General features: G+C 44.9%; 1 protein-coding gene across 50 annotated transcripts in view; it reads right to left on the bottom strand.

Annotated features, from left to right (window-relative positions):
• LRRFIP1 (LRR binding FLII interacting protein 1) overlaps positions 1 to 24,816 on the bottom strand; it is a 160,342-nt gene that overhangs the window by 1,546 nt on the left and 133,980 nt on the right. For 37 of the 50 annotated variants that reach the window (XM_043877565.1, XM_043877581.1, XM_043877602.1 and 34 more), the window contains 6 exons: positions 23,891 to 24,061; positions 20,171 to 20,263; positions 19,158 to 19,250; positions 17,904 to 17,996; positions 16,229 to 16,370; positions 11,132 to 14,054 (listed from right to left, as the gene is read on the bottom strand). In XM_043877565.1, coding sequence (XP_043733500.1) covers positions 12,376 to 14,054; positions 16,229 to 16,370; positions 17,904 to 17,996; positions 19,158 to 19,250; positions 20,171 to 20,263; positions 23,891 to 24,061 — 2,271 coding nt within the window. In that variant the 3' untranslated portion in view covers positions 11,132 to 12,375. Of the gene's footprint in view, positions 1 to 1,087; positions 1,193 to 2,700; positions 2,781 to 3,847; positions 3,966 to 6,058; positions 6,109 to 11,131; positions 14,055 to 16,228; positions 16,371 to 17,903; positions 17,997 to 19,157; positions 19,251 to 20,170; positions 20,264 to 23,890; positions 24,062 to 24,816 lie in introns of those variants that run through there. The other 13 variants (XM_043877597.1, XM_043877599.1, XM_043877594.1 and 10 more) reach the window with 5 other exon arrangements.

The raw sequence follows: 24,816 nt of genomic DNA, 5'->3' as shown, positions 1-24,816 counted from the left end.
TATACATTCAAATCAAGCACAACCTTACGAGACACCAAAGACAGGATGGGACAAAGCATTTGAGTCACAGAAGCAATAAACAACAGAAACAGACCTCAAAGACTGAACATGCTTTGGTCGTCAGTGTGGAAAACAGAACAGCTGCATATGAAATCTTTAAAGAAATGAGGCTATGATCAACAAAGGAACTATCAGGAATGAGTATATTTCAGAAAACAAAAGGAGGCGAGCTGGAAGATCTCTAAAAACTGTACATTTTGCAACACTGGGAAGTAAGGAGACAGAAAATGGAAAAGACAAATGGCAGAGAAATACAGAGGGGTCCATGAGCAGATCTGGTATCTTCTGATCAGAGTCCCAGGGGGAAGGCGGACTCCGGGAAGAGGAGTTACTTAAGGAGATTGTGGTTGAAAATTTTCCAACATTTATTTAGAAAAGAAACCTCACGGATCAAAGAAACACAACACATCTCAAGCAGAAAAAATAGCAGTAAACCCACATATATTAGTGTGAGATGTAGAAAATCATAGGAAAGAGAACAGCAGAGCAGCTAGAGAGTGGAAAAAAAAAATCACCTAAAAGCCAAAAAATACTGGGTTTCCTCAGTGGCTCAGTGGTAAAGAATCCACCTGCAATGCAGGAGAGGCAGGAGACATGGGTTTGATCCTGGGTTGGGAAGACTCCCTAGAGAAGGAAATGGCAACCCACTCCACTATTCTTGCCTGGGAAATCCCATGGGCGGAGGAGCCTGGTGGGCTACAGTCCACAGGGTCGCAAGAGATTGGGAACGACTGAGCACACACTCGAGCAAAAAACAGATTGATGGATTTTTTTAGGGGAACCCAGAGGGTGGCAGCATGATAGCTGCAATCACTGTAGACAGAAAAATGACTGATGGTTGATTTAAGCTCCTAACCGACTGAACTACAGTTTCCTTTATGATGTGAGCAAGGCCCTTCAGAGTGACCTGGAAGACGTAACAATGAATGGTTTAGCAGCAGATTTCCAGGCAGCAGATCCTCACCCTGCTCTCCCAACCAGAGTATCATTACCCATTCTTTTCCTAGAAATAACCTAGAAAATTTACCTCTCTTTGGAGTTTCCGTTTTTCAGCCTTAAGTTCATCTTCTATTTTTTCAGCATTTTCAGCAGCCTGTTTATAACGTGATACTTGACTTTCTAACCTTATGACCTGGAAGGAAAGGAAAAAATCATGTGTATAAATTGATAGGCCCGTTTTCTCTCCCCAACTGCTTGCTTATATTTGCGATCCAAGGGTGTAAAGTAGTAAAAGGAGAGAAGACACTGCAGCATGAATCATGATCTAGCACATGGAGCTGTCCCATAGGTTCTAGCCACACAAGCTGTTTGTTCACACTTACGAGCAACCCAGTACTGGCACATATCAGGGACTCATTTCCTCTCTGACCCTTGTCCCAAGTGCAGTTCCCACCGTTCTGACCCTGAGACACCACCCTCTCTGATGAGGGTCGATCCTGCAGAACAGGTTGGCAGACAACGGCTCCCTCAGGACCTCAGCTCCCGTCCGATCTCTCCCAGCGGTGGTGGGGGTGAGGAAGCAGGAAGGGAGAAGAGAGACAAGGGACTCAGAGAGGGGTGACAGGAGGCAGCTTTGGGGTGGCATCTGGGGCTGGAGACGGATTCTGCTGCCCTCAAAGGCATGCTTCCAAACATGCATTGCTTTGGAGGTGGGCTTCTCATTTTCGTTTCTACAAAAATTCTCAGAAGTTCCAGCCACATATACCCACGATGGAGGGGGCAAGAGGACCTGTTTTTATTTTTCCCTTCAGTTAGGACACAGTCTGTCCCAGGGCCCAGCATGCCAGAGGTATGAGTGCCCCAAATCAGGAGATCAGAGCGAGCCCCGGGCTGGGAGGGAAAGAGGGAAAACCCAGGCAAGAGGGACACGCCTGCATCAAGTGCTTGGTAATTAACCATATTTTTTTTTGTTTTTTTTAAAGAACTTTCAAGAAAACTTCCCAGCCACATTAGGTACTTTCTTCAACTAACTTTGTTTATAAAGGATTGTTGTTGTTTGGTCTCTAAGTCATGCCTGACTCTTTTGCAACCCCGTGGACTGTAGCCCACCAGGCTTCTCTGACCATGGAATTTCTCAGGCAAGAATACAGGAGTGGGTTGCCAGTTCCTTCTCCAGGGGATCGTCGTGACCCTGGGATCAAACCCACATCTCCTGCATTGGCAGGTGGATTCTTTACCTCTGAGTTACCAGGGAAGCCCGATAAAGGATTGGCATTGATTATAAGTGTCCGACTCTGTGACCCCATGGGCTGTAGCCCACCAGGCTCCTCCATCCATGGGATTTTCCAGGCAAGAATACTGGAGTGGGTTGCCATTTCCTTCTCCAGGGGTTCTTCCCAACCCAGAGATCAAACCGGGGTCTCCACACTGCAGGCTGACTTTTTACAGTTGGAGCCATAGGGACGGCCCTATAACAGCCCAGATCCTAGCAATGACCTTTCCCTCTCTATGTTCTCTCCTTGTGGGAAATGCTTGGAGAGTCTTGCTGCCTTGTTTATCCTCCTTTGGACGTTTTTTTGGCTCTAAAATTCTCTGCCTCTTTCTGTTCTCAGCCTTTGAAGGGTGAGTTCTTTCTAGCATATAAAATTTCAGTTAATCATCGGCTGGGCTGCCCGTGATTGCTTAAAAGTGTGCACGTACATTTTGTTCTAATGCAGTTATCTCTTGCTCAGATTTTGCAAGTTTAAATTTGAGGTCGCTGATCTGTCTGTTGGCATCCCCTAAAGGTTGAAAGAGAAGGAAAATTTGTTAAGCTCTCGGGGCTTTTAAAATGTTAAAACAATAGTTACTGGGAACCAAGCCCTTAACCTTGTAATCTTCTTGCCTGTTGTGGCCCCACAACTGAGGAGGCGCTCTTACCTCGCACGGAGAGCACCTTAGAGCAAAGAAGACAAACGGTGGGGGGAAGGGGGAGGAGGCAGAGAGACTGGGCATGCTTTTATCCCTTTAAGCCTCTTTCTAGTTTTGTTGTTGCTGTTGGTCAGCCGCTAAGTCATGTCCGACTTGGCACCCTCATGGACTGCAGCCCTCCATCTTCCCTGTCCTTCAGTATCTCCTGGAGTTTGCTCAGGCTCATGTCTATTGAGTCAGTGATGCTATCTAACCACCTCACCCTCTGTCATCCCCTTTTCCTCTTGGCCTCAATCTTTCCCAGCACTTCGGTCTTTTCCAAAGAGTCAGCTCTTCACTGATACATTCACAGTATCGGGCATGCATTATTTTGTAACTCTGGGTGAAAAATTATCTTTAAGGTTGAAATTCCTCTTGAGTTCAGGAGATTTTTCCATACATAGTTTTAGTGTTTATCTGTGGGAGCATGCTTAGTCACGTCCGACTCTTTGCAACACTTTGGACTTTAGCCCGCCAGGCTCCTCTGTCCATGGGGTTTCCCAGGCAAGAATACTGGAGCAGATTGCCATTTCCTAGTCAGTTTACTGGCATGGAAAAATACCTTCTGACTTCCCCCATACAGTCAGCAGATCCGAAGACTGTATCCAGCAGAGCAAATGTGGTTTCTAGCAGCAAGTCATCTGGTGGTACCCTGGTGCTCATTCTGGGCACCTGTTCTGTTTCCTAGGCTCAGACAGAAGCATGCTTGTCCTGCCCACTGCCCTTCCTTGTCCTAGCCCACAAAGAAACAGCTTTCTGCTTCTCTACTCAAGGGCTTCTGGGAGGACGTGGGGGAACACTGGCCACTCCTTGCCATGATAGTTTTCTCCGCCTGCACCAGTACAATAAAAACCGCACATGGCTAAGGGATTCCTTCTATATGAGGATTGACATTTACTCTGTAGATCCATCACGTGCACGTCCGTCCCATTTTGTAAGACACCATCTTCCGGGTGCAGAGTGTCTAATCTGATATTCTTCTGTCTCTCTTCCAGCTGCCCCTTGAGTTTCTTAATCTGAAAACATCCACCAATAAAGTACATTAATTTCTCTATTTTAAATGAGACTAGAGCCTATCAGAAAGGAAGGAGCATGTCAAATCAAACCCCATGTCCCACAAGTACAATCTGATGTTGTCCTGCCATCATTTCGCATTTCTCTAAGCTGAAGGGTTACGTAAAGAAGCAGGAGAGAAATACAGTAAAATGTTACAACACACCGGGAAGATGGGGAGTCTCTCTCTTTTGATTTGTTTGTCAAGAAACAAACCCAAATAATACATAAATGAAAAACCTTCCACCAGTGAGCACTCTTCTTTGAAAGTAATAGTATAATGGATGAAAATGAGACTATATTTACAGTATCAGGCATGCATTATTTTGTAACACTGGGTGAAAAATTATCTCAGGTTGAAATTCCTCTTGAGTTCAGGAGATTTTTCCATAAGATGGTTTGTGTTTATCTATGTATGCATGTGCACTCAGTCATGTCTGACTCTTTTCGACACTTTGGACTATAGCCCACCAGGCTCCTCTATCCATGGGACTTCCCAGGCAAGAATACTGGAGCAGATTGCCATTTCCTACTCCAGGAGATCTTCCCAATCCAGGGATCAAACCTGCATCTCCTGCTTTGGCAGGCAGATTCTTTACCAGCTGAGCCACCAGGGAAGCCCAAGTATTTATCTACAAGTTCGTAAATCTGTATACAATTATGTTTGCTTTATTCACTAAAAAGACAGATATGCCACCAGGAGCCTTCCAGGCATAGAAGCACTGTCCCCAACAGAACACCATCAGGTTGCAGGTTTGCCACCTTCAAGGGGTTGACCTCTACATGGCCTTCTTCCCTCTGAGAGACACCTAGGGTAGTTGGGATTGCAATTAACAGCCACGTGTGTATGTGTGTGTTGTGTGTGGAATTTTCTGTTGTGCAATGGGGAGTCTCCCAGCCCTGGTCCTGTTACCCTCCAATCTCTGCAGACTTTTTGGAAGTCCTCCCCACCGCCACTGACAGGGGCAGAACAGAACATTGATATAGACCATCGGTGCATACTGCTTTGGAAAGCAAGTACAGAATTACCACGGACACAGGTTTACAGAAGATCACAGACCCTTCAAGAGAATCCTCTCACCACATTTAGTGGTTTACCCAATTTTGAAAGAAATCTTCAAAACTTGAAAAAAGTGAGGCAGATACCGCTGATTAGGCTTACGAGGGAAAAATGAGAAGAGTCGATTTTCCTTAGAAAGTGATTGTGGAATAATTTCTTAATAATAAAAAAGGGCTTCCCTAGTAGCTCAGCTGGCAAAGAATCTTCCTGGAATGTGGGAGACCTGGTTTCGATCCCTGGGTTGGAAAGATTCCCCTGGAGAAGGGAAAGGCTACCCACTCCAGTATTCTGGCCTGGAGAATCTAATGGACTGTATAGTCCATGGGGCCACAAAGAGTCGGACATGACTGAGTGACTTTCACTATCCCACTATGAAAAAGACCAAGGCATGCCACTGTGTAGGATTTCTTGAGGCAGAAGAGATCAAGGTAGGTAAACAGCAGTGAAAATAACTTGGATCAGCTATAAGCAAGAAATACCTGCCAGAGAGGGGTGCTGATCACTGAGAGATTACAAAACTGACTTAAAAAGACTTTTGCATATGGGACCTTAATTCCCCGACCTGGGATTGACAGTGCACCCCCTGCGTTGGAAGATGGATTCTTAACCACTGGACCACCAGGGAAGCCTCAAAACTGACCTTTATGAGCAGGTAGAAAAGGAAGGGTGTTGGAATGTTTCAGGAACACCCTTGCCTCTCAATGTTTATTCAAGGTCTTCTACCCAAATATTTTATTTAAGCAGCAATTCATGTAAAGTGTGCCAAATTCAGAACATGGCCTTGAATCTCTGGGACACATGTCCCATAAGTCCAGTATGACTTCTGATGTCTTACTTGGATAAAAACATTAAGAACACTGGTTGGCTTGATAATTATTTTCAGGCATGATGTATCAGGGGTTTCCTGATGAAGCAAGAAGCTAGAGTGGGAAGGATCCCGGTTTTAGGTGCCCCATTCCAGAACTCAAAAAGTAATAATAAAAAAAAGATTGTTACCTGTTCCAGTAAGCATTCCCGTTCATCAACAAGCTTTTTCAACCTAATATCTAAAGAAATCAGAAAGATAACAGGTTTAGGTGACTCGGTGAATGCCCCTTTCAGCAAGTGGCTAAACCACAGAATGAGCACTGGGGTTAGTGAAACTGATGATGAGGGTATTACGCACGTACCACAGTGAATGAGGCCACAGACAGGATGGGGAGGAATTCAGCCAAGGGAGGGCTGAGCCGCGTCAACCTCCCACACATGCTTGTCTCGTAGGGCAGTATCCGGCTGCATGCAAGCAGGCTAATCTTCTACTTTGGGTTAGCATGCAAGAGCTCTAAGGCCAAACCACACTGCAACACAAGATCTCACAGGCTTCACGGTTTAACATCATTAGCAAGGTATTACAAACACACTGAGAATCATGACCAGATATAACCAGTATTTTCATTAGCCTGGACTTTCCGAGTTTCTACCCCAGACGTGTGTATCTTATTCATTTCTCTCAGAGACGCACCCACATCAGAGTTGTTTACGGCCCCTAAGTGTGCTGATGACACACCAGCTAACCCACTTGTGAGGCACTGCTCATCTTTTGCGGGCGGACAAAGTCATAGCTCAGGTTTCCGCCATTCCTCCCCCCAGACACAGAAGTCTGCATGTATGTAAGCACCCAGAGTTGGAGCAAGCTCCAGGAGACGGAGGAGGACAGGGAAGCCTGGCGTGGGGTCGTGAAGTCGGACACGACTGAGCGACTGAGCTGAACTGAAGCACCCAGAAATCCCCCAACGTCTCTGTGAAGGGGCATCGAGGAATACAGTCTCCAGAGTACAGAGGGGGAAACAAAGACTGGGGCGGGTTTCAGGGGCAACACCCTACACCAGTTTTTCCAGGCAAAATCAGGATGAGGTGATGATGGATGCCAGTGTGTGACGTGGTGCGCCCCGGCGACTCGCACCGCCGCCCACGAAGCCCCACGGGGAGGCACTGCTGCCTCACTGCCCCTCTACAGATGAGGACCCCGGCCCAACAGCTTTCCTGAGGCCCCGGGCCGCACCCCCGACCACTGCGCTCACTGTTTGCCTAAACCCGGCTGTCTGAGTCAGACCGACTCCTGGCCTGAGGCTCCTCTTCCCGAGGGGCAGTGCTCTCACACTGCCCAGATTTGGATTAGATGTGTGAAACGGAAATAATTCATAAAAACACACCTTTGTTTTCATTTTTGAAAAGTCATCTATCCTCATTCTAATCCAAATTATATGCTTTCTCAATTGCTTTCCCCAACATCCTAAATTGCTATTTTGAAAGGCATAACAAGGAAATAAATGGAAGCAGAAAATGTTACGTGTAAGATACATTTATCATCCTTCTGTTTTAATTGACATACAAATTGCTTCTGACAGATCTTTTCTTTTGTCCTTTCCATAAATGCACCCAACACTGAAACAAAAATTAAAAAAAATTAAAAACCTGGCTCTCGTATGCAATATCACTTTTCACTTTATCCTGTATATTTAATACTCCTATGTACAATAACCACAGGCGTAAGAAACACTGAATATAACAGAAAGGGATTTGAGGTTCATGGGTCCATTTACAATTTTATTATTATTTTTTCTATTAGAAGTTTTCAAATATCTTAGCAAGTAAAAAATGTTAAAATGTAATAATAGTGCTAGCAATAAAAAAACAAGGGTAATGTGACCTTTAGTCTTACAGTGGAAACATGAAAAATAAAGAGAGAAATGTGAGAAATTTTAAAGCAGAATTGGAGAAGATTAAAACTAGATAGTTTTAGGAAACTGGAGAAGAGAAAGAAGCAAAATTGCCTGATATAAAGAAAATGAGCACTGTAGTCAGAGAAAGACAAACTGTGTGTTATCACATATATGGGATCTGAGGAATAAAACAAACAAATGAATTTAGCAAGATGGAAACAGACTCACAGGTGGTTATCACTGGGGAAAGGGAAGGGAAAGGAGCAAGATGGAGAAGAAGATGAACAGGTATGAAATACCAAGTATAAAAAGGCTAAAGGATATATTGTATAGGTCAGGAAACAAAGTGTAACCTATAAAAATACTGAACTATGTTTTTATATATGTTATACATCTGGAACTAACATAGTATTGTAACTCAACTATACTTCAATAAAAAAAGATAATGAGTACCGCTTTTTTACAGCTTTAAAAATCAAAAAGTCTAACTTGTCAGGTGAATAGTGAGGCCTGACTGGTAATCACTGTGATACTCAGCAAGTGTCGCAAACCTATGCTCACTAAACAATCCTACTCATCACTGGTCTGTAACACCCAAAGGATGAGCATTTAAGAAAATTAAGTCACAAAGTCTCAGACTCAGAGTTTTCTTTTATATTAGGAAGTTAAAAGCAATTGGAAATTAAAGTTATTTTAGTAACAGTGTCAACAGTTTACCTTTTAAAAAAAATCTGGTTTTTATATTGGGTTGGCCAAAAAGTTCGCTTGGGGTTTTCCGTAAGATTGAATGGAAAAATGCAAACGAGATTTTTGGCCCACTCACCCGATATATTAAATCCCAACACACTTTCTGGTGTGAACTTTAGAGGCCTGTGAAACAGGGAACAAAGTGGCAGACCACGCAGACAGTCAGGGGGGCAGCAAGCAAGCACCAGGCCCCCAGCCCTGCCCTGGGGGCCCCGAGTGCCGCGACTGCGTCTGTCCCAGCTGCAGCAAGGTCGACCACCAGCAACAACCACGCCTCTCTTTACTGCTTTACTTGGATCTAATCCTTATCGCCACTTTAAAAGGCAGGTTCTAACCCCGATTTCAGACAGTACAGTGAGGCACATAGAAGGTAAATAGCTTACTTATAATGATATACACTCAGAAGAATAATTTTCATCCTTAGGTTAATTTCTCCCATCCTTAGGCCTCCTCGCCCCCCTGCAGAGAAAAGTCATCTCCCCCCATATTTGCGAAGATAATGATTGTAAGACAGGTCTCGAGAAATCCACTGAGTGTGGTCCTCTCTGCTTCCTTCTTGCACTGACTTAGTTTGATCTTAATCCATGTGGTCAGTTTCCATCTTGCCCAGGCCTAGCCTCCCACGCTAGGATCACCCCCTCCTTCCTGTAACAGGGAGAACTGGGACAGGGCAGGCTGCTGAAGGTGATTGTTTTTTTCTCCTGCTTATGGGCCAAAGAGGTCTGTACAGATTCCTCGCACCAGCCGCTGTTTCAGTTCAGTTGAACAGCTGAAGCCTTTCATGTCTTGAAAAATACGCACGTCTTTGAAGTAAGAGGGGCAGAAAGGGTGAAAGGGGTTTTTCTCCTGATAGTTTTCCCTATGTATGACCATCACACCGAATAAGTACATATTCCAAATGTAGCACACTCACAAACACCCCTTCCTTTCCTTTTGGAGCCAACACTTGGAATGAGTCTTACTGTTGTGTTCTCATTTCAATGGTCATGCTGGCATGTTGCACAAAGGGGTCGCCTAGGAAAGGGATCTATCAACAGAAAACAGGAACCCTAAACTGTCTAAACTCCCAGAAGCAGCATTCCAGGCTCACAGTGACAGTGGAAATTTAAATGCTCAGGTCATTAGGTTTTCCTTTAACTAGAAATACTCAACGTTACAGAAAGTAGTTCTTAAACATTCTTTTCAAAAATCTTACTGCTTCCCAACCTGTGTATGTGATAAAATAGCCTATAATTCAAAATTCTCAGTACCTCTATCTTTTAAAATAAACTCATAATTATACTTATTTATACTTTGAAAGGAAGATTAACATTTTACACATAGCCACTATGTTCTGGTTTGAGGCTGAAAAATATCCCAGCTTTTTGATTTAAAGAATCAGTGATCCATGTTTTTCTCTGTCCTTATTATAGTGAAACCTCAGCGGTCCAGGTTACTCTGGGGATGTGTTTGGCGGGTAACCTTTCTATTCTTTTCTGAGTCTGATTCGTTTGACATTGCGATCTTTCCAAACTGCCTTATATATTAGGTTGGGCAAAAAGTTCATTCGGGTTTTTCCATAAGATGGTATAGAAAAACTCAAATGAACTTTTTGGCCAATTCACGACTCCCATGCCTTCCAACACCAAATACACCAGAGGCAACCATTTCTTGGTAATTCAGGGGCCTTCACCTGCACATTAATTACTGGGTGAAGTAATATCATTTCGTCCTCGGAGCAGAGTCACTGATGTTCATAATGAAGGCTCTTAGATGATCAAGAATCGTTTGACCCTTTAGAATCCTTGTCTTCTCTTTTGCTCCCCTTTGCAATTCTCAGCTCCTGCTCCCCCTAGAGGCTGGTCCTATGTGCTTGCTCCCAGCACCTTCTATATAGGAGGTGATCTACATGTTCATTGATTAAATGCAGGAGTGAACAGCTGAGACTGCTGAGGGATGGGAAGTGTACTGCAAGGCCCTTAAATGTGCTGTTGAATAACATGAGAAACAGAGGAAAGACTTTAAAAGGTTTTTATGAGCTCACCATGGAGTGAGTTCGGCTCTTGAATCACTTCCCCAGAGGCCTTGAAAGTTAGGAAGGAGGGCTGCTTCACAGAGTGTATTCCAGTCCGAGCAGAGCTTTGCTAAAGTTAGAGACACCGACTTGCAAGTCTGTGGAGGCCCTTGGGCCTGATGGTCTAGCAGGCCTCCTAGTTTCCTATGCACGTGGCGTAAGTGGACAGAACTGGTCAGTTCCATTGTCCCCTGCTTTAGGACAGGATGCAGAAATAGTGTTTATTTGAAGTTCCCATCATCCTCTTTGAAACAGTCTAAATGTCAGCACCTGTAAGCACCCGAAAGCACGGGATGGAGACTTTTCTCAACTGAGCTCTTCATCAGAACCACAGATCACAGGAGATTCTCTGAGGAAAAGATCTTGCTCAAGGACGGTCCAACACTGGCCCCAGGGTGGATGCCAGGAGTGGAGCTATTCGCTATCGGCAAAGGCCATGAAGCAGGAGTTCTCTATGGAACCCTGACTGGGAATCAGCAACCCAGAAGCAGACAAAAGTAGATTAAAGATAGCATTATGTAGCCACAACCAGAATTCAAGTAGCACAAGAGTGAAATCACAGGCTTATAAAATTATAAAACGTCTTTATTTCAATGACATAGTAACACTTCCGTTTGCCTCAAGTTTTGTTGAGGTTTTTGGTCTTTTTTGTATTCAATTATACCTTGTAACAATAATATGAAGTCATGTGATCTCATAAAGTGTCAATAGCATTCATACTGTACATCCCCTTGTAATATTTTACAATGATTTTTATTTAACTTTACAATTATTTTAAAATGTTTCTTCATATAGAAAATATATATTTTGTTTAGGAGGATCAAAACAACAAATTTTCACTAAGAATATACTGAAAAACAACAAATGAAAATATTTATACCAAAATAACCAAAAGTGATTCAACTATTAAAAATATCCTGTTAGACTCTACTCAGCAGTTTGCACAAGGGTCCTTTTGTGTTGCTCTACTGAATAATGATTAGACAAATACAAAGATAACTAATTTTAAGGTTAAAAAAATAAATTTCAGAAATGATTCTCCCTGCCCAAATCCTGCAGTAGGAAATGCAATTACAACATATATCTCTTTCAGAACAAAAAAAGTCTTTGCATAAAATAACTTTGGTACATAATTGGCACAAAGTCAAAATCTCCTACAAAATAAATTCAGGTATCCTCAAGAATGAGATGGAAAAGTATTGGTCTGAGATAAGATACTTGTATGAGGTAAAGGCAAGCAAGCTATTTGCTATCCCTCATGTGATAAATTATTGTCCTAAGGTGCAAATCTCATGACTCAGTGACCTATACACTGCTTTGCTGTTTATGTCTTTTTAAATAAAATACCATACAGGTTATATTATACATATGAAAATCAAATATGAATGCACATATGTTTAAACGAGACCACTTAAATTATAATGTGGAAATCTCAGGATACTATTTGGTCCTTTCAGTTAGATGCTGATACATTTGGTCAAGAATACGCACATTCATATCAGCTTAAAGCAAAAGCTAAATGTTTGGATTTTGATTTTAAGCAGAAACAAAACAGTACACATCACTGCCTGATACTTCTGGAATGCTCCCCGTAAGAACTTACTCTGATAACAGAAGAGTCCTTCTCATCAGTGTGATAACTTTAATGATGAAATAGAAATCTACAGGTAACAGTCTATATAGCTTGAAGGAGTAGATAACCTGGTGGCTGACTGTCCTTCGGTGCATCTATATTGATCTAGAACATTCTCTGAGTCTCTCCCAGGGGACTTGCTGTGCAGTCTTGGCCCCTCCCCAGGACCTGCCCTGACCTACGACATGGTGCAGTCCTCTTTGTTTCTGCCCTTCCCGGTCCCACCTGTCTTCTCTTCCTTGCTTTCTGAATTAAAGTCCCCCACCTCATCTGCTGCTGCCAGGCCATCGTTTTCTAAATGAACACTGTCTGAAAACTCTCTGACTGTCTGATCTAGACTTTCTGGCATCACATGCCCTTCTGTGCCTTCTGTTTGGGAGGCATCGTTAGTGTCCTTTGCAGGACTTCCATCTTCGAGCAGGGCACTGCTGGGCACCTCTATATTTTCTGGACCTGGAGGACCACTGGGAGCCCTGCCATCTTCCTCAGCCTCATCTTTTACAGCACATTCGTCTAATTCTTTATTAGTGCCTGACGACTGAATCATATTATCTTCAAAATCCAATGTGTCTCCATCAGCCTTAGTGTTTACAGCAGCATCGTCTTGGTTAAGCTTTCCATCCAATTCAACTTCAGGATTTTCTGGACCATCACTATTTTCACTGCCCTCTGCTACACTGTTCTGTTTTGGGGTTTTACTAACCTCGTTTTGGGCATTTACAACCGGTTCTTCATTAGTGATTTTTCCCTGCTCTTCTTTCACTTCACTTAAATCTGGGTTCTGAAATGTTAACTCTTTCTGAACATCTTTGATCTCTGCAGGTGCCGGTGATTTTTTCTTCTTGTTTTTCTTTTTCTTGCTCTTCGTCTTCTTTTGCGACAAATCCAATGCCTCTCCCTGTTGATCATTCTCCTCATTGGGGTCTTTCACATCCAGGGGTTCACTTTCAGCATCTTCCACCCTTGGGTCCGTCACCTCCTGAGGACTGCTTTCGGCTTTGGGAGAACAAGGGCTGGTTTGGACCTCTAGCTCAATTGGTTTCACCTCCCTTAAGTTCCTTCCTTCATCCTCCTCCTCCTCCTTGTTCTCCCCACCTGCCTCTGTGCTCTGAACTGGGGCCTCCCTGGGCTCAGCTACCTCCTGGTTGGCAAGTTCCTTCTCTACATCCTGCCCTGCGCTGGGGTCTGACCCCTCCGGGGCATCTACCAGGCATTTTTCATGGTGACTCCCTGGGTCATCACTACCACTTAGAGGACCTGAGGCTGCACCGCCCCCCTGCTCCCCCAGCCCCGTGAGCCCTGCCTCTGGCTCAGCCTTTGTGGGGCTCCCACTCTGCTTGCTAGGGTCTGCACTGCTCTCCTGTTCAGCCTCAGAGATCTGCGGAGGAGCAGACTCCTGACATGGTTTTGTGCTCATCTCTCCCAAGGTGGTCTTCAAATCTTCCTGTTTTCCTTTTTCCTGTTCTTGAGCAGATTCTTCCCTTTGATTTTCGATATCCAAAGCATTACCACTGCCCCGCCCAATCCCAGGATCTGGGATTTCACCAACTAGTTCACTGTTTATGACCTCACTTGACTCAACCTGCTGGGTGTCTGCAGGGAAGGAAGCAGAATTTTCTAGAATTTGGCTTTGACCCTGTTCCTCATTCTCAGAACTGACTAATGTTCCTGGGGAGGGGGCACTGTCTTCAGAGGTTTTCTGGTCCTCGGCATTGTCACCAGGATGTAACACCTCTGTGTCCACACAGTCCTCTCCCGGGTCCTCTTTGTGCTGTCTTTGCTCAGAGTTCTGCAAGATTTCTCTTTTCCCCTCATGCTCCACCATTTCATTTTTCACCTCCACTTCATTGGCTCTTCCTAAAAGACCATTGAGAAAATTGAAGGGACCCCATGATGTGGTTGACCATACAACACAAATTACAGTGTAAACACATGTTCTCTTCCCCAGCCAACCCCGCTCCTAGAGAGAGAGAGCGCCATCAGAGAAGCACGCGGACAGAAGCCTCTGCCAGTTCCGTGTGGCAAGCGGCCATCGCGTGAGCAAACGCTGGGTCGGCGGAGGCCACTGCCGCCACGCTGCTGCCATGTGGGGTGCACGGGCTCTCAGAGGGGAACTTCTAACAAACAAGGAAGAGCTCCAGATCAGACAGCCCAGCCGTCCAAGACGAGGGGTTTCAGAATGACTCAAGGTTCGTGGTCCCCGTTCTCATTTCTGGATGCACAAGGGAGCCACGCCTACTCTTCCAGCTGTCAAATTGCATGCACGTCACCCGGCTCTAAGAGCAGCCTTCAGATGGCTTTTAAAAGAAACACTCAGTTCATCTGGAGAAACTCAGCCTCGAGGTCCATCTCAAGGAAGCCACTTTGGAAACTGCTCATGGAGGTAAAAAGAACTCCACCCTCCGTCCCTAATCCCTGTCTTCCTGGGGAAGCAGCCTGTGCCCTTTATACCCCTGTTCTGTCCCAGAGGGACAGCGGGGCGGCTACAGCAGGAGGCCAATGCCTCTGATCAAGAGACCACTTAATCAAACATAAACCATTCACTGATTAAAGACTTATGAATGAAAGAATCTGTTACTGCTTTGAAATGAAGAATTGCATTTTGGGTTCTCAACACAAACAACACTCCAGTGTGGGAGCTGCCATGTCACTGAAAATCACAGCTTGGTGACTTAGGACCAGCAGTCTCCAGGGAAAATGGACAGACAAGCAGGATTCCATTCACAGCCACCTTTGCTTCATCCCTTAAGAATCTCTGGTATTGTGTCTGTTTTATATTAATTAAATATTACACATAGAAATGAAAAATAAACATACGTATTGGGAAGCTCCCACAATTCTTTACTATATACGATCCAAAAATATGTGCATACACAAAATGCATGTTTCTAGTTCTTTAAGTATGTGTTACACAGCAGTTATCAAGGATTTATAAAATGTATAAGAGCAGCAGGGTGAATCCTAGCTGCTCAGGTAGGAACATAAAGAGAGGATGGACATTCATCATTTACTTTCTTTCAGTAACTTCAACATGATGAAAAGAGCTGTGGTTCTTGAATAGCCATCAGATAATGAAGCACGTTCTGGAAAGGCAGACCTGGGAAGCTGGGCCTACAGCTTTCTCCACTTCCATGGAGAACCTTCCAAATGGAAATGAAAGCCATGGTCCCTGACCTTGTCCCAGCCTCGCTGTGAAAAGCTGAAATGCAACTGATCACCGGTTGCAAGGGAGGCTTTATTTGCCAGCTACAATTTTAGGCTGTCCATCAGATGCTGACCAAAGCCCAGTATTATGACAAATATTAACTGGTGGATCTGCTCAGGTATCTGCAAATTGTATAACATATTCCTACTATCTATTGGGTTCCTCAATTTATACTCTTTCAGAAGCAAAAACATGACATACAAGGGAACATCACCTCTGCCAAATGGGCAGACACATTCAGACTCTTGTTTGTAAGGAAAGCTGTCCACACCGACCACACTCACACCCCAGGGCTCCCTGTCCATCTCCCCACCACCCAGGGCTCCCTGTCCGTCTACTGTCCACCGGCACCTCAGGCTCTCAGAACACTTAACGGTGCACGGGACTCGCAGCATCGGCTTGCAGACACAGTCAACTCACTCACTGTACAGCCACTGCTATTCTGCTCTTTTGACAATTCTGTAACAAAGTAAGTCACAACGCCATATTTGGCACATAACTGAGGAAAACCCTAATAGAAATGTCAACACTGTCACTGAATTTTGAGATTATTTTCCGTGTATTCACAGTCTCACTGGTAGCTTTGAGAAGCAAAAGAAACATATTCTTAAGCCTTTGGTGGTGAGCAATGAACCGAAGTACACACCAGACAACACACATGGGTGGTGGCACCGTGTGGTGAGGAAGTTCCCATGAAGTGACAGAATGCAGGGCATGCCGGGTGATGGTTAATCGATCAGTGATGACCAAGTCAGCTCTACCAATGCATGGAGGTGGACCAGTGCTGACCGGAAGATGGGAGGGTCAAAGGAAAGCACGAACTTACCGAGGGTCCCGTCCCCTGTCGCCTGGAGGGCATTCAGCTCTTCCTTCGTCATTTTTGTAGAAGTTTGCAAGGCAATGCTGTTCAGAGTGTCTGGCATCTCTCCATTGGTAGCTATTTCTGAATTTAGTATTATTCCATGTTTCTGGGAATAAAAACAGGCTCATCGTAATACTTACTACGTGATACAGAGTTAAACTTCATTTTATAAATAGTAATTGTAAGAAACCTCACTTTTCCCTAAGCAGAGGAAAACTCTACAGAGATAGAGAATTGTTAGGCTCCACCCCTGCAAATATTCTATCAACACACACAGATCTGGGAAGTCTTCCTCCAAGGGCCCTTTTTTCTTACATGTTCCCATCCACATCTTAATGCACTGGTGACAAAATGCTTTCATCTGGCATCCCTTTTTAACTTCAGGCGGCCAGAAAGTGGAACATGAAGCACATCACCATAAAAGGGTCTTTACCTCTAAAACCCCGGTTGTGTTCTTTAAAAGGAGACACAGAGGTAAAGAAAGAAAATGTACGTGTTCTGACTGAAAGGAAGGGTGAAAGTCGGCTGGAATGTCTGTTGTATTCCAAAGAAATACAGTTTGTGCTCACTTGATCGCCTCCCTTGTGGCTCAGCTGGTAAAGAATCCGCCTGCTGTGTGGGAGGCCTGGGTTCGATCCCTGGGTTGGGAAGATCCCCTGGAGAAGGGAAAGGCTACCCACTCCAGTATTCTGGCCTGGAGAATTCCATGGACTGTTCATGGGGTCGCAAAGAGTAGGACACGACCGAGTGACTTTCACACTTTCTTTCACATAGCAAAGCACTTTAAACTCAGCTGCACTTCACAGTGCCAGGATACCCGCTTCACCCCGAACAACCCCCTCCCTCCCGCCCGCCTGCCGTCTACAGCACTTTCTCTTCTGCTTTGGAGGAATTCCCCAACCCTCCATGTGTACTCACACCCTGGTGAGGAGGATTTCTGTGACTCTGAGCTCTGACCCTGCTGGCTTACTGTTCTGACCTTGACCTTTCATTGTAAGTAGCTGACATTGATGTTTCTGTTGGCGATGCAGGAGCCAGTCCGTGGCCACAACCCCTAGACTCAGCACCTCCTCCTATGGTGCCGAGAGTCCACCCAGAGCTCTGACCCCCGCTGCTGCCCGCTTGTTTATTTCACTCAGCGTCCAGCTGGCAGCAGAAGACCCCTAGACGTGGCCCAGACAGGACACAGAACTACCTACAGTCCATGAGATCTCCCAGTCTGACCAGTGACACCTATACACTGTCCAGCTAGAAAGGTCCTTACAGTCTAGCCTTGATATATATATATTTATATGAAGCAAAGATCTACTCTAACTTGGAGTAATGTCCTGGAGAATTTACTAACGAGTTTGAGAAAACATTTAGACAGCTTGTCAAAACAAATTCTTGGAAATCAGAATTGCCTTCAAGATCAGATATGCTTGTAAACACCGACAGGCAATGGGCATGCCCCCACAGGATGTACAGACTTTACTTGTCTTTCTGGGGTCAGCGAACCCACGATTTGATATTACTAACAGAACAAAAATCAACGTCATAAAATTAATGAACACCACTATCCACACACACTCATCCTTGAGGATCTTGGAGCTGCTGCTGTTGCCTGTTTTTTTTTTTAAACCATACTTCGGCTTCGTACCTTTAATTCCTCTTTCAGCATGACTACTTCTTCTCTAAGATCGTCTCGTTCACTCCTCACGGAATCAAAGAACTCTTTCTGTCTCTCTAACGCCTGAGTGTGTAGCAGAGCAGAGAGAGAGAAGATAGGCACAGGTGAGCAGATGACCTCAGAAGCAGGACTAGGAAGGAGGCTTCTATGAATACTAAGGAAAACGCTGACATCGGCAAGGCATTCAACAGACTACACTTAAAGACACAAACGCAGCGCAAGTGTGAAGCTTTTCATGTAGTTTACGCCAGCCAAGAAATGTCGCTGTGCATGCTCCCTGAACGACATCAGTATTTTGAAGGATGCTCTCTTTTTCACATCCTGTCCTGGCTCAGTCTGTGGTTTCACAGCATCGTCAGAGAAGTAACAGAAGCACTGCACCCATTTCAATGAGGGGTAAATGGAGATATGCTTATGAACCCCCAGTGACAACTGTTTTATTTAATAGCAATCTGACTATTTTTGTACGTTGCTTCTTGGTGTCTGTTGTCACAGATAAGCATAGAGTGGTCCTGAAGCAAGCACAGCGCGCACACAGACATGCACACAAAATCCTCGGGAAGTGTCTGTGAGTGCGTCAGAGTGAAAGCAAGGCGCAGCCTCACAATGTAAAGGCGCCGAGCCTTGCTCCAACGTCTAGAGATGGCCGTGAGTCGCTGTGGTCTGGAAGCTGTCTGGCATCACAGGGCAGAACCGTTCCTTAGCTAAGTGGGCTCCTCTCTGCCCACCCAGCACTCCTGAATGCAGGTGGACTGCCTCTCTCCTTGGGGAGAGAGACGCTGACACCTCCCTGGGGAGACCCGAGGCGGGGCTTCGAGGGGCACTGCGCCTGCAACCTTGCAGCTTCCTCAAAGCCCTCTGAGAAGGAGCCCGGGCGGCAGGGCGTTCCAAGAGGTCTGAGCCCCCGTGGACCTGCCGGGTGCACGTCCTCACCCCTCTGATCTCTGTGCGCCTGGCTGCTTACAGGCAGGCCGGGGCCCAGCAGTGCCGACAAAGTGGGAACCTCCCTGGCTGAAAGTCAATTTCCAATCTGGAGTTAATGTCCATTTGGGTGAGTTCGTGCAATCTCTCTCTTATTCATTTTGTGTCACGTGGCGGCGAGAGGGGGGGAGTGGCGCATGCAAACTCACACAAGCCTCTTTGGCAAACCAAAGAATCTGAAAGCGCTCAATTTGCTAGGCAGATTGCCCACTTGCACAGATGTCAAAGGCTTGGGAGTCCTACCCCTATTTTTTTGTCTTTCCACTCTATTGTTTCCTGAAGATCAGAAATCTCCCTGATACAACTCGCCTGTTTCTGCTGTAGCTGTCGGATTTCCTGAAGAATAGGGACAGATAGAAAGAAAGCAGACACAGCGTTAGACAGGAAGGCACTCTGCAGTGTGGACGGCCCCGGAGCCAGCAAGTGCCCCAGAGATCCCAGCACCAGGTTTGCTCACTGATCCTGAGTTTGTTCTCAGGATGCTCCCAGCTCCCAGTGTAGGAAGAAAACCTGGAGTGAAATTCTCACTGACAGGTGCTAAAGTTCCAATCAAGTTAAAAAGGTTAAAAAAAAAATCTAGCCTGTATTAATTTCCTATTGTCACTGCAACAAATAACCACACATTCAGTGGCTTAGAATAACACAGGTTTATTTTCTTACAGTTCTAGGGCTCGGAAGTTCAAAAGTCTTGCAGTGGCCCCAAGGTGTGGGCAAGCCTGGGGTCTTTTCTGGAGACCAGGGATGGGGCAGAGTGGGGACAGAATCTATTCCCCGCTTCCTTTAAGCTCCTAGGGGAGCCCACAGTCTGGCTTGGGGCCCCTCCCTCACATGGCTCTGACCTTCAACCCCGTGGTCACGTCTCCTAATCTGCCTTTGACTCTGCTTCCCTCTTACGAGGACTCTTAGCATCACACTGGGCCCACCTGGATGATACAGGATCGACTCCCATCTCAAGGTCCTCAATCCCATCTACAAAGTCCTCTTTGCTGTGAAACATGACTTACAGTTCCAGGGATTGGGACGTGGACATCTTAGGGGGCCAATATTCTCTCTTCCACACGTCCTTGAACAAACCCAAAACCACCAAAGAAAGAGAATCTGCTCAAATAAAAGGTGCTGCCTCCTTAACGCAGGCATAGAGAATTCGTCTGAAGTCAGTGTCCAAGAAAACTGATTAACTTTGGTAGTAAACTGACAAAATGCTCCCAAGTCACACATACACACACACACACACACACACATGAAAAGCTACTCACCTCAAGCATTTCTTCTCTTTGCTTCAGGGCCTCTTTCACTTCAGCAAACTGAAACTGGAGTATACTGTGGGCATGCTTTTCCCTTTCAAATTCCTGTAAAAGAGGAGAGGAACATTCAAGCTGCAGTGGAATCACATTTTTCTGTCCCTCTAGTTCACATTCTTATGATTGACCTTCACCTGCTACTATGTCAACACAGTTTTCAAGGCTTTTTTTAATGATAGAAGCCCATTTCTCTGGATTTTCTAGGAGACCCCCCTATGATTTACTATAAAATTAACCCAAGGAGCTGATGCAACTGACAGTATCTCCTGATTTCTTTAAGGTAAGCAGTGCCCTGGAAGGGGTCCCTCTACAGGGTGTTTGCCGAAGTCCACAGGGTTGTCTGGGCTGAAGACCTGGAGGAGGCAGCATTGCAAAAGACTGATAATAAAATTTGTAAAAGGCTGATGATAAAAATAAAAATCATTGTGGATGGTGACTGCAGCCAACAAATTAAAAGATGCTTCCTCCTTGGAAGAAAAGCTATGATAAACCTAGACATCATACTAAAAAGTAGAGACATCACTTTGCCAACAAAGGTCTGTAAGTCAAAGCTCTTGTTTCTCCAGTGGCCACATACGAAAGTGAGAGGTGGACCATGAGGAAAGCTGAGTGTCGAAGAATTGATGCTTTTGAATTATGGTGCTGGAGAAGACTCTTGAGAGTCCCTTGGCTGAAAGGAGATCAAACCTCTTGACTAAGGAGTTCCATAGTCGATCCTAAAGGGAATAAACCCTGAGTATTCATTGGAAAGACTGATGCTAAAGCTGAAGCTCCAATACTTTGGCCCCCTGATGTAAAGAGCCAAAAAGACTCTGATGGAAAAGACCCTGATGCTGGGAAAGATTGAAGGCAGGAGGAGAAGAGGGTGACAGAAAATGAGATGGTTGGACAGCATCACAGACTCAATGGAAGGGAGTCTGAGCAAACTCTGGGAGATTTCAAAGGACAGGGAAGCCTGGAGTGCTGCAGTGCACGGGGTCACTAAAGAGTCGGATACAACTTATCCTTTGACTAAACGACAGCAGATAATGAAATTATCCCTGATATTGAAATATGCCAGTGAATACTCTTTGGGATAAAAAGGGGGTAAATGTGGTCTACTTTGGCAAGTTTATCTCACTAACAGTAGATAGCCAGTTCTGTACCCTAGAGACAAAATAGGGGCAAGGGGACATAAAGCACTTGTCAACATAAAGCCACTCCCCCATCCGACTCTCCCCTGTATGGAACTCACCCTCACAACTAGGCACTGCGGCTCTTTTGCCTTCTGCTCAGCTCACTACGGTAGCACAGTCCCTAATGACGGTCTGGTACCCAACCAGCTGCATGTCCAACTCTTTGGCAGCACCATGGACCCGTCAGGCTCCTCTGTCCATGGGATTTCCCAGGATTTCAGGGACAGCAGGGGACATCTTCCCTAGATGTGTTACCTGGCTATTCTAGAAGGGACTGGACCTTAGCTCACTGTGGCATCCTGAGAACACTCGTTTTCTGGAGTTCGGGGGTGACTGGGCCCTCCAAACCATGACAAGGGCTATCTGTTGGGTTTTGCTTGGTTTGTGATCCCCACTTTGGGGCAACATTCCAGGGTCACTCCACTTCTCTGGAATTAGATTTGGGGTCTCTTGGTCTACTTCCTGATGCCTAAGTGAGGGCATACTAGGAGTATTTAGAATGTGTTACGTATTCGTCCACCTGAGTGGGATTGAGAATATGCTCTCTGTTTCTAAATTGTGAATCAGTTTCAAAGGAAGCTTGCATGACATCAGGTCTCATGAAAAGTTTCTCCTTCATTTCAGCATTCAGCTATCAGGGCCTTCATAGACAAAATTCTTCTTTAGCTTCTAACTCAACCACAGCAGTGAAATAAAGAGGCCTGGAGTTGTTAACAGCACCTTGGGTTTAACTCCTGGGATTTAGAGGATATTTTTGTTGTTATTTTGTCGCTAAGTCAGGTCTGACTTAGTGACTTTTGCAACCCTATGGACTGTAGCCCACCAGTCTCCTCTGTCCATGGCATTTTCCAGGCAAGAGTACTGGAGTGGGTTGCCATTTCCTTCTGCAGGGGATCTTCCCGACCCAGGGATCAAACCCATGTCTCCTGCATTGGCAGGCAGATTCTTTACAGCTGAGCCACTGGGGAAGTCCTTTAGAGGATATAACCAGTTAGAAAAAAAGATAATGACACTCACAAATTAAATTTTCTATTTATCTCAGCAATTCTTAGAAACTGGTCAGTACTCTAGGATTTGAGAAACCAACTAATTCCTTAAAATATGAAAAACAAGTATTCGTGTTCTGTCTCACAAAGAACAGTTAAGTTTGGCCTTGACCAAGTCAACCTGTTGCCATTAATTTCCAAACACGCTTATGCCTTTTGTTGGTGTCATAAATTAACACATTAACTGCAGTGCCTCTTAATGAAAGCCCAAATAAGATTCTCCTTTTTTTTGAGATTGATGAAGGTGTTTAATTCCTAAATGGAGTAACTGTGTTTTTTTCCAATCAGCAGAAAACAAGTGAATATAATTTCCTTAAAATCCTTGACACTTGCAACTATTTCTCTCTGGTGTTTAGGTAACAAAATAAAAATCCAGAAATAAATATTAACAGGAAAATCTTGAAGCATCTAGTTATGCCTTATCCAAGCATTCTGGGTCTTTTGGAGGCTGGTTTTTCCACGGTTATGATTTTACTTTACATGCAAAACACACAAGTGTCCTCCTTGTAAAATTGTCTCTAGTTTACATATTGAAATTTTGCATATCAGTATATCAAGTACCTCAGCAAAGAGAATGGTATTCTTATTCTTAGATGTTTGAGCTTCCAGGGCAAGTAGAGAATGACTGTTTTTTAAAAAACTATATACATACAAATATATACATAAACATGTATACATACATACATAACATATATATGTATATACACACCATATATCAAATATATATATGTACACACACATATTCTGATTCTTAAATATACCATATATAGTCTCCAATCCTTACATATATTATATATATTCTCCCATCCTTATACATATTAATATCATATATATGCATATATTCTACCATAATTACATATACCATATATATATAGTCTCCCATTCTTACATAGACCATTTACAAATATACTCTATCCTTACATATATCATTTATATATATTCTACCATCCTTATATATACCAAATATATGTATATAAGTTCTTATTGTTGTTTCGTCGCTAAGTCATGTCCAACTCTTTGCAGCCCCATGGACTGTAGCCCACCAGGCTCCTCTGTCCATGGGATTTCCCAGGCAAGAATACTGGAGTGGGTTGCCATTCCCTTCTCCAGGGCATCGTCCTGATCCAGAGATCAAACTCCCATCTCCTGCATTGCAGGCAGATTCTTTATCATTGAGCCACTAGGAAAGCCCTATATTTATGTGTGTGTGTATACATGTATATTGGAGAAGGGAAAGGCTACCCACTCCAGTATTCTGGCCTGGAGAATTCCATGGACTCTATATAGCCTGTGGGGTTGCAAAGAGTCGGACACGACTGAGTGACTTTCACTATACATATGTATGCAGACGCATATACATTCTTCCACCCTTGCCTGGATCACTCATGTGTATGCTCTCCCACCTTCACACGCCATTGACACACACAGTCGCTCTCCCCACACGGGGCACGCACCTTGCTCTTCTCCTCGTACTGCCGCCTGGACTCGGCCAGCTGCTCTTCCAGCTCCAGCAGCATGTCCTTTAGCGTGTCGACCTGGTACATGAAGTTCGTCTTCTCATTGTCTAGCTGCGCGTTGGAAACCATAGCCTTCTTGTATTTCTCCTCAACTTCTGCTAGTGAGTCCTGCAGAAACCAGGTCAGGTTTTTGAAATTGTAGAAAGAAAACAAAAACACGGATCAGTTCAGCATTTTTTAGCAACACCCCAAAAACTCAACTCTAAATTTACGTATTATTTCTTAGAGCAAATGAATCAGAAGAAGCAACACAGCAAGTTTTGATTGCCCAGACAGTCCTCCTTTTAATTTGCTCAAATTCTCGTGGCTTGGAAAATTAATTATTAACTGTGTCTAGAGATGAAAGTAATTTACATTTCTTAGGACAAGGGGGACCCCGGGTGGAAAGGGCGCTGGTCACAGAGGCGGCAGAGCCCAGCTGTGGGTTCTGAACTGGGCTGGGCTGTTCAACAGGCGCCTGATGTGACTGCTCCAGACACCTGATCAGGACCCAGGACAGCGCCAGTGCGAGGGGGGAGGGGCGAGAGAACCCCTGCCACCAGCTGCCCACTGTTCCCATGGCGACTGGGGAACCAGGAGAGGTTTAAGTGCAATTTCACATCTGCAACTCAGAGGGAAACTCAACAAGCTCCTCAGGCCTCCCTGGGCAGGTCCTGGAAAGGCAAACGCTGTTCCTTTGAAAAGACAATGAAGGAAAGAGCCTCCAAAATAAACACGCTCACACCCTGGCGGGGCAGGCCACAGGGTGAAGCAGCGTGTGGGTTCCGGAACACAGACCAGGGGAAGGCGACCCTGGGAGAACAGAGAGCAGCAAAGGGCCCTGAGCCGCAGAAGGGCGGGCACCGCTGGGTGGGGCCTGTTGG

The sequence above is a fragment of the Cervus elaphus genome, chromosome 20 (genome assembly GCF_910594005.1).
Source record: "Cervus elaphus chromosome 20, mCerEla1.1, whole genome shotgun sequence".
NCBI lineage: Eukaryota > Metazoa > Chordata > Mammalia > Artiodactyla > Cervidae > Cervus > Cervus elaphus.
The sequence above is the reverse complement of the archived record's forward strand: the minus strand, read 5'-3'. Positions and strand labels throughout refer to the sequence as shown.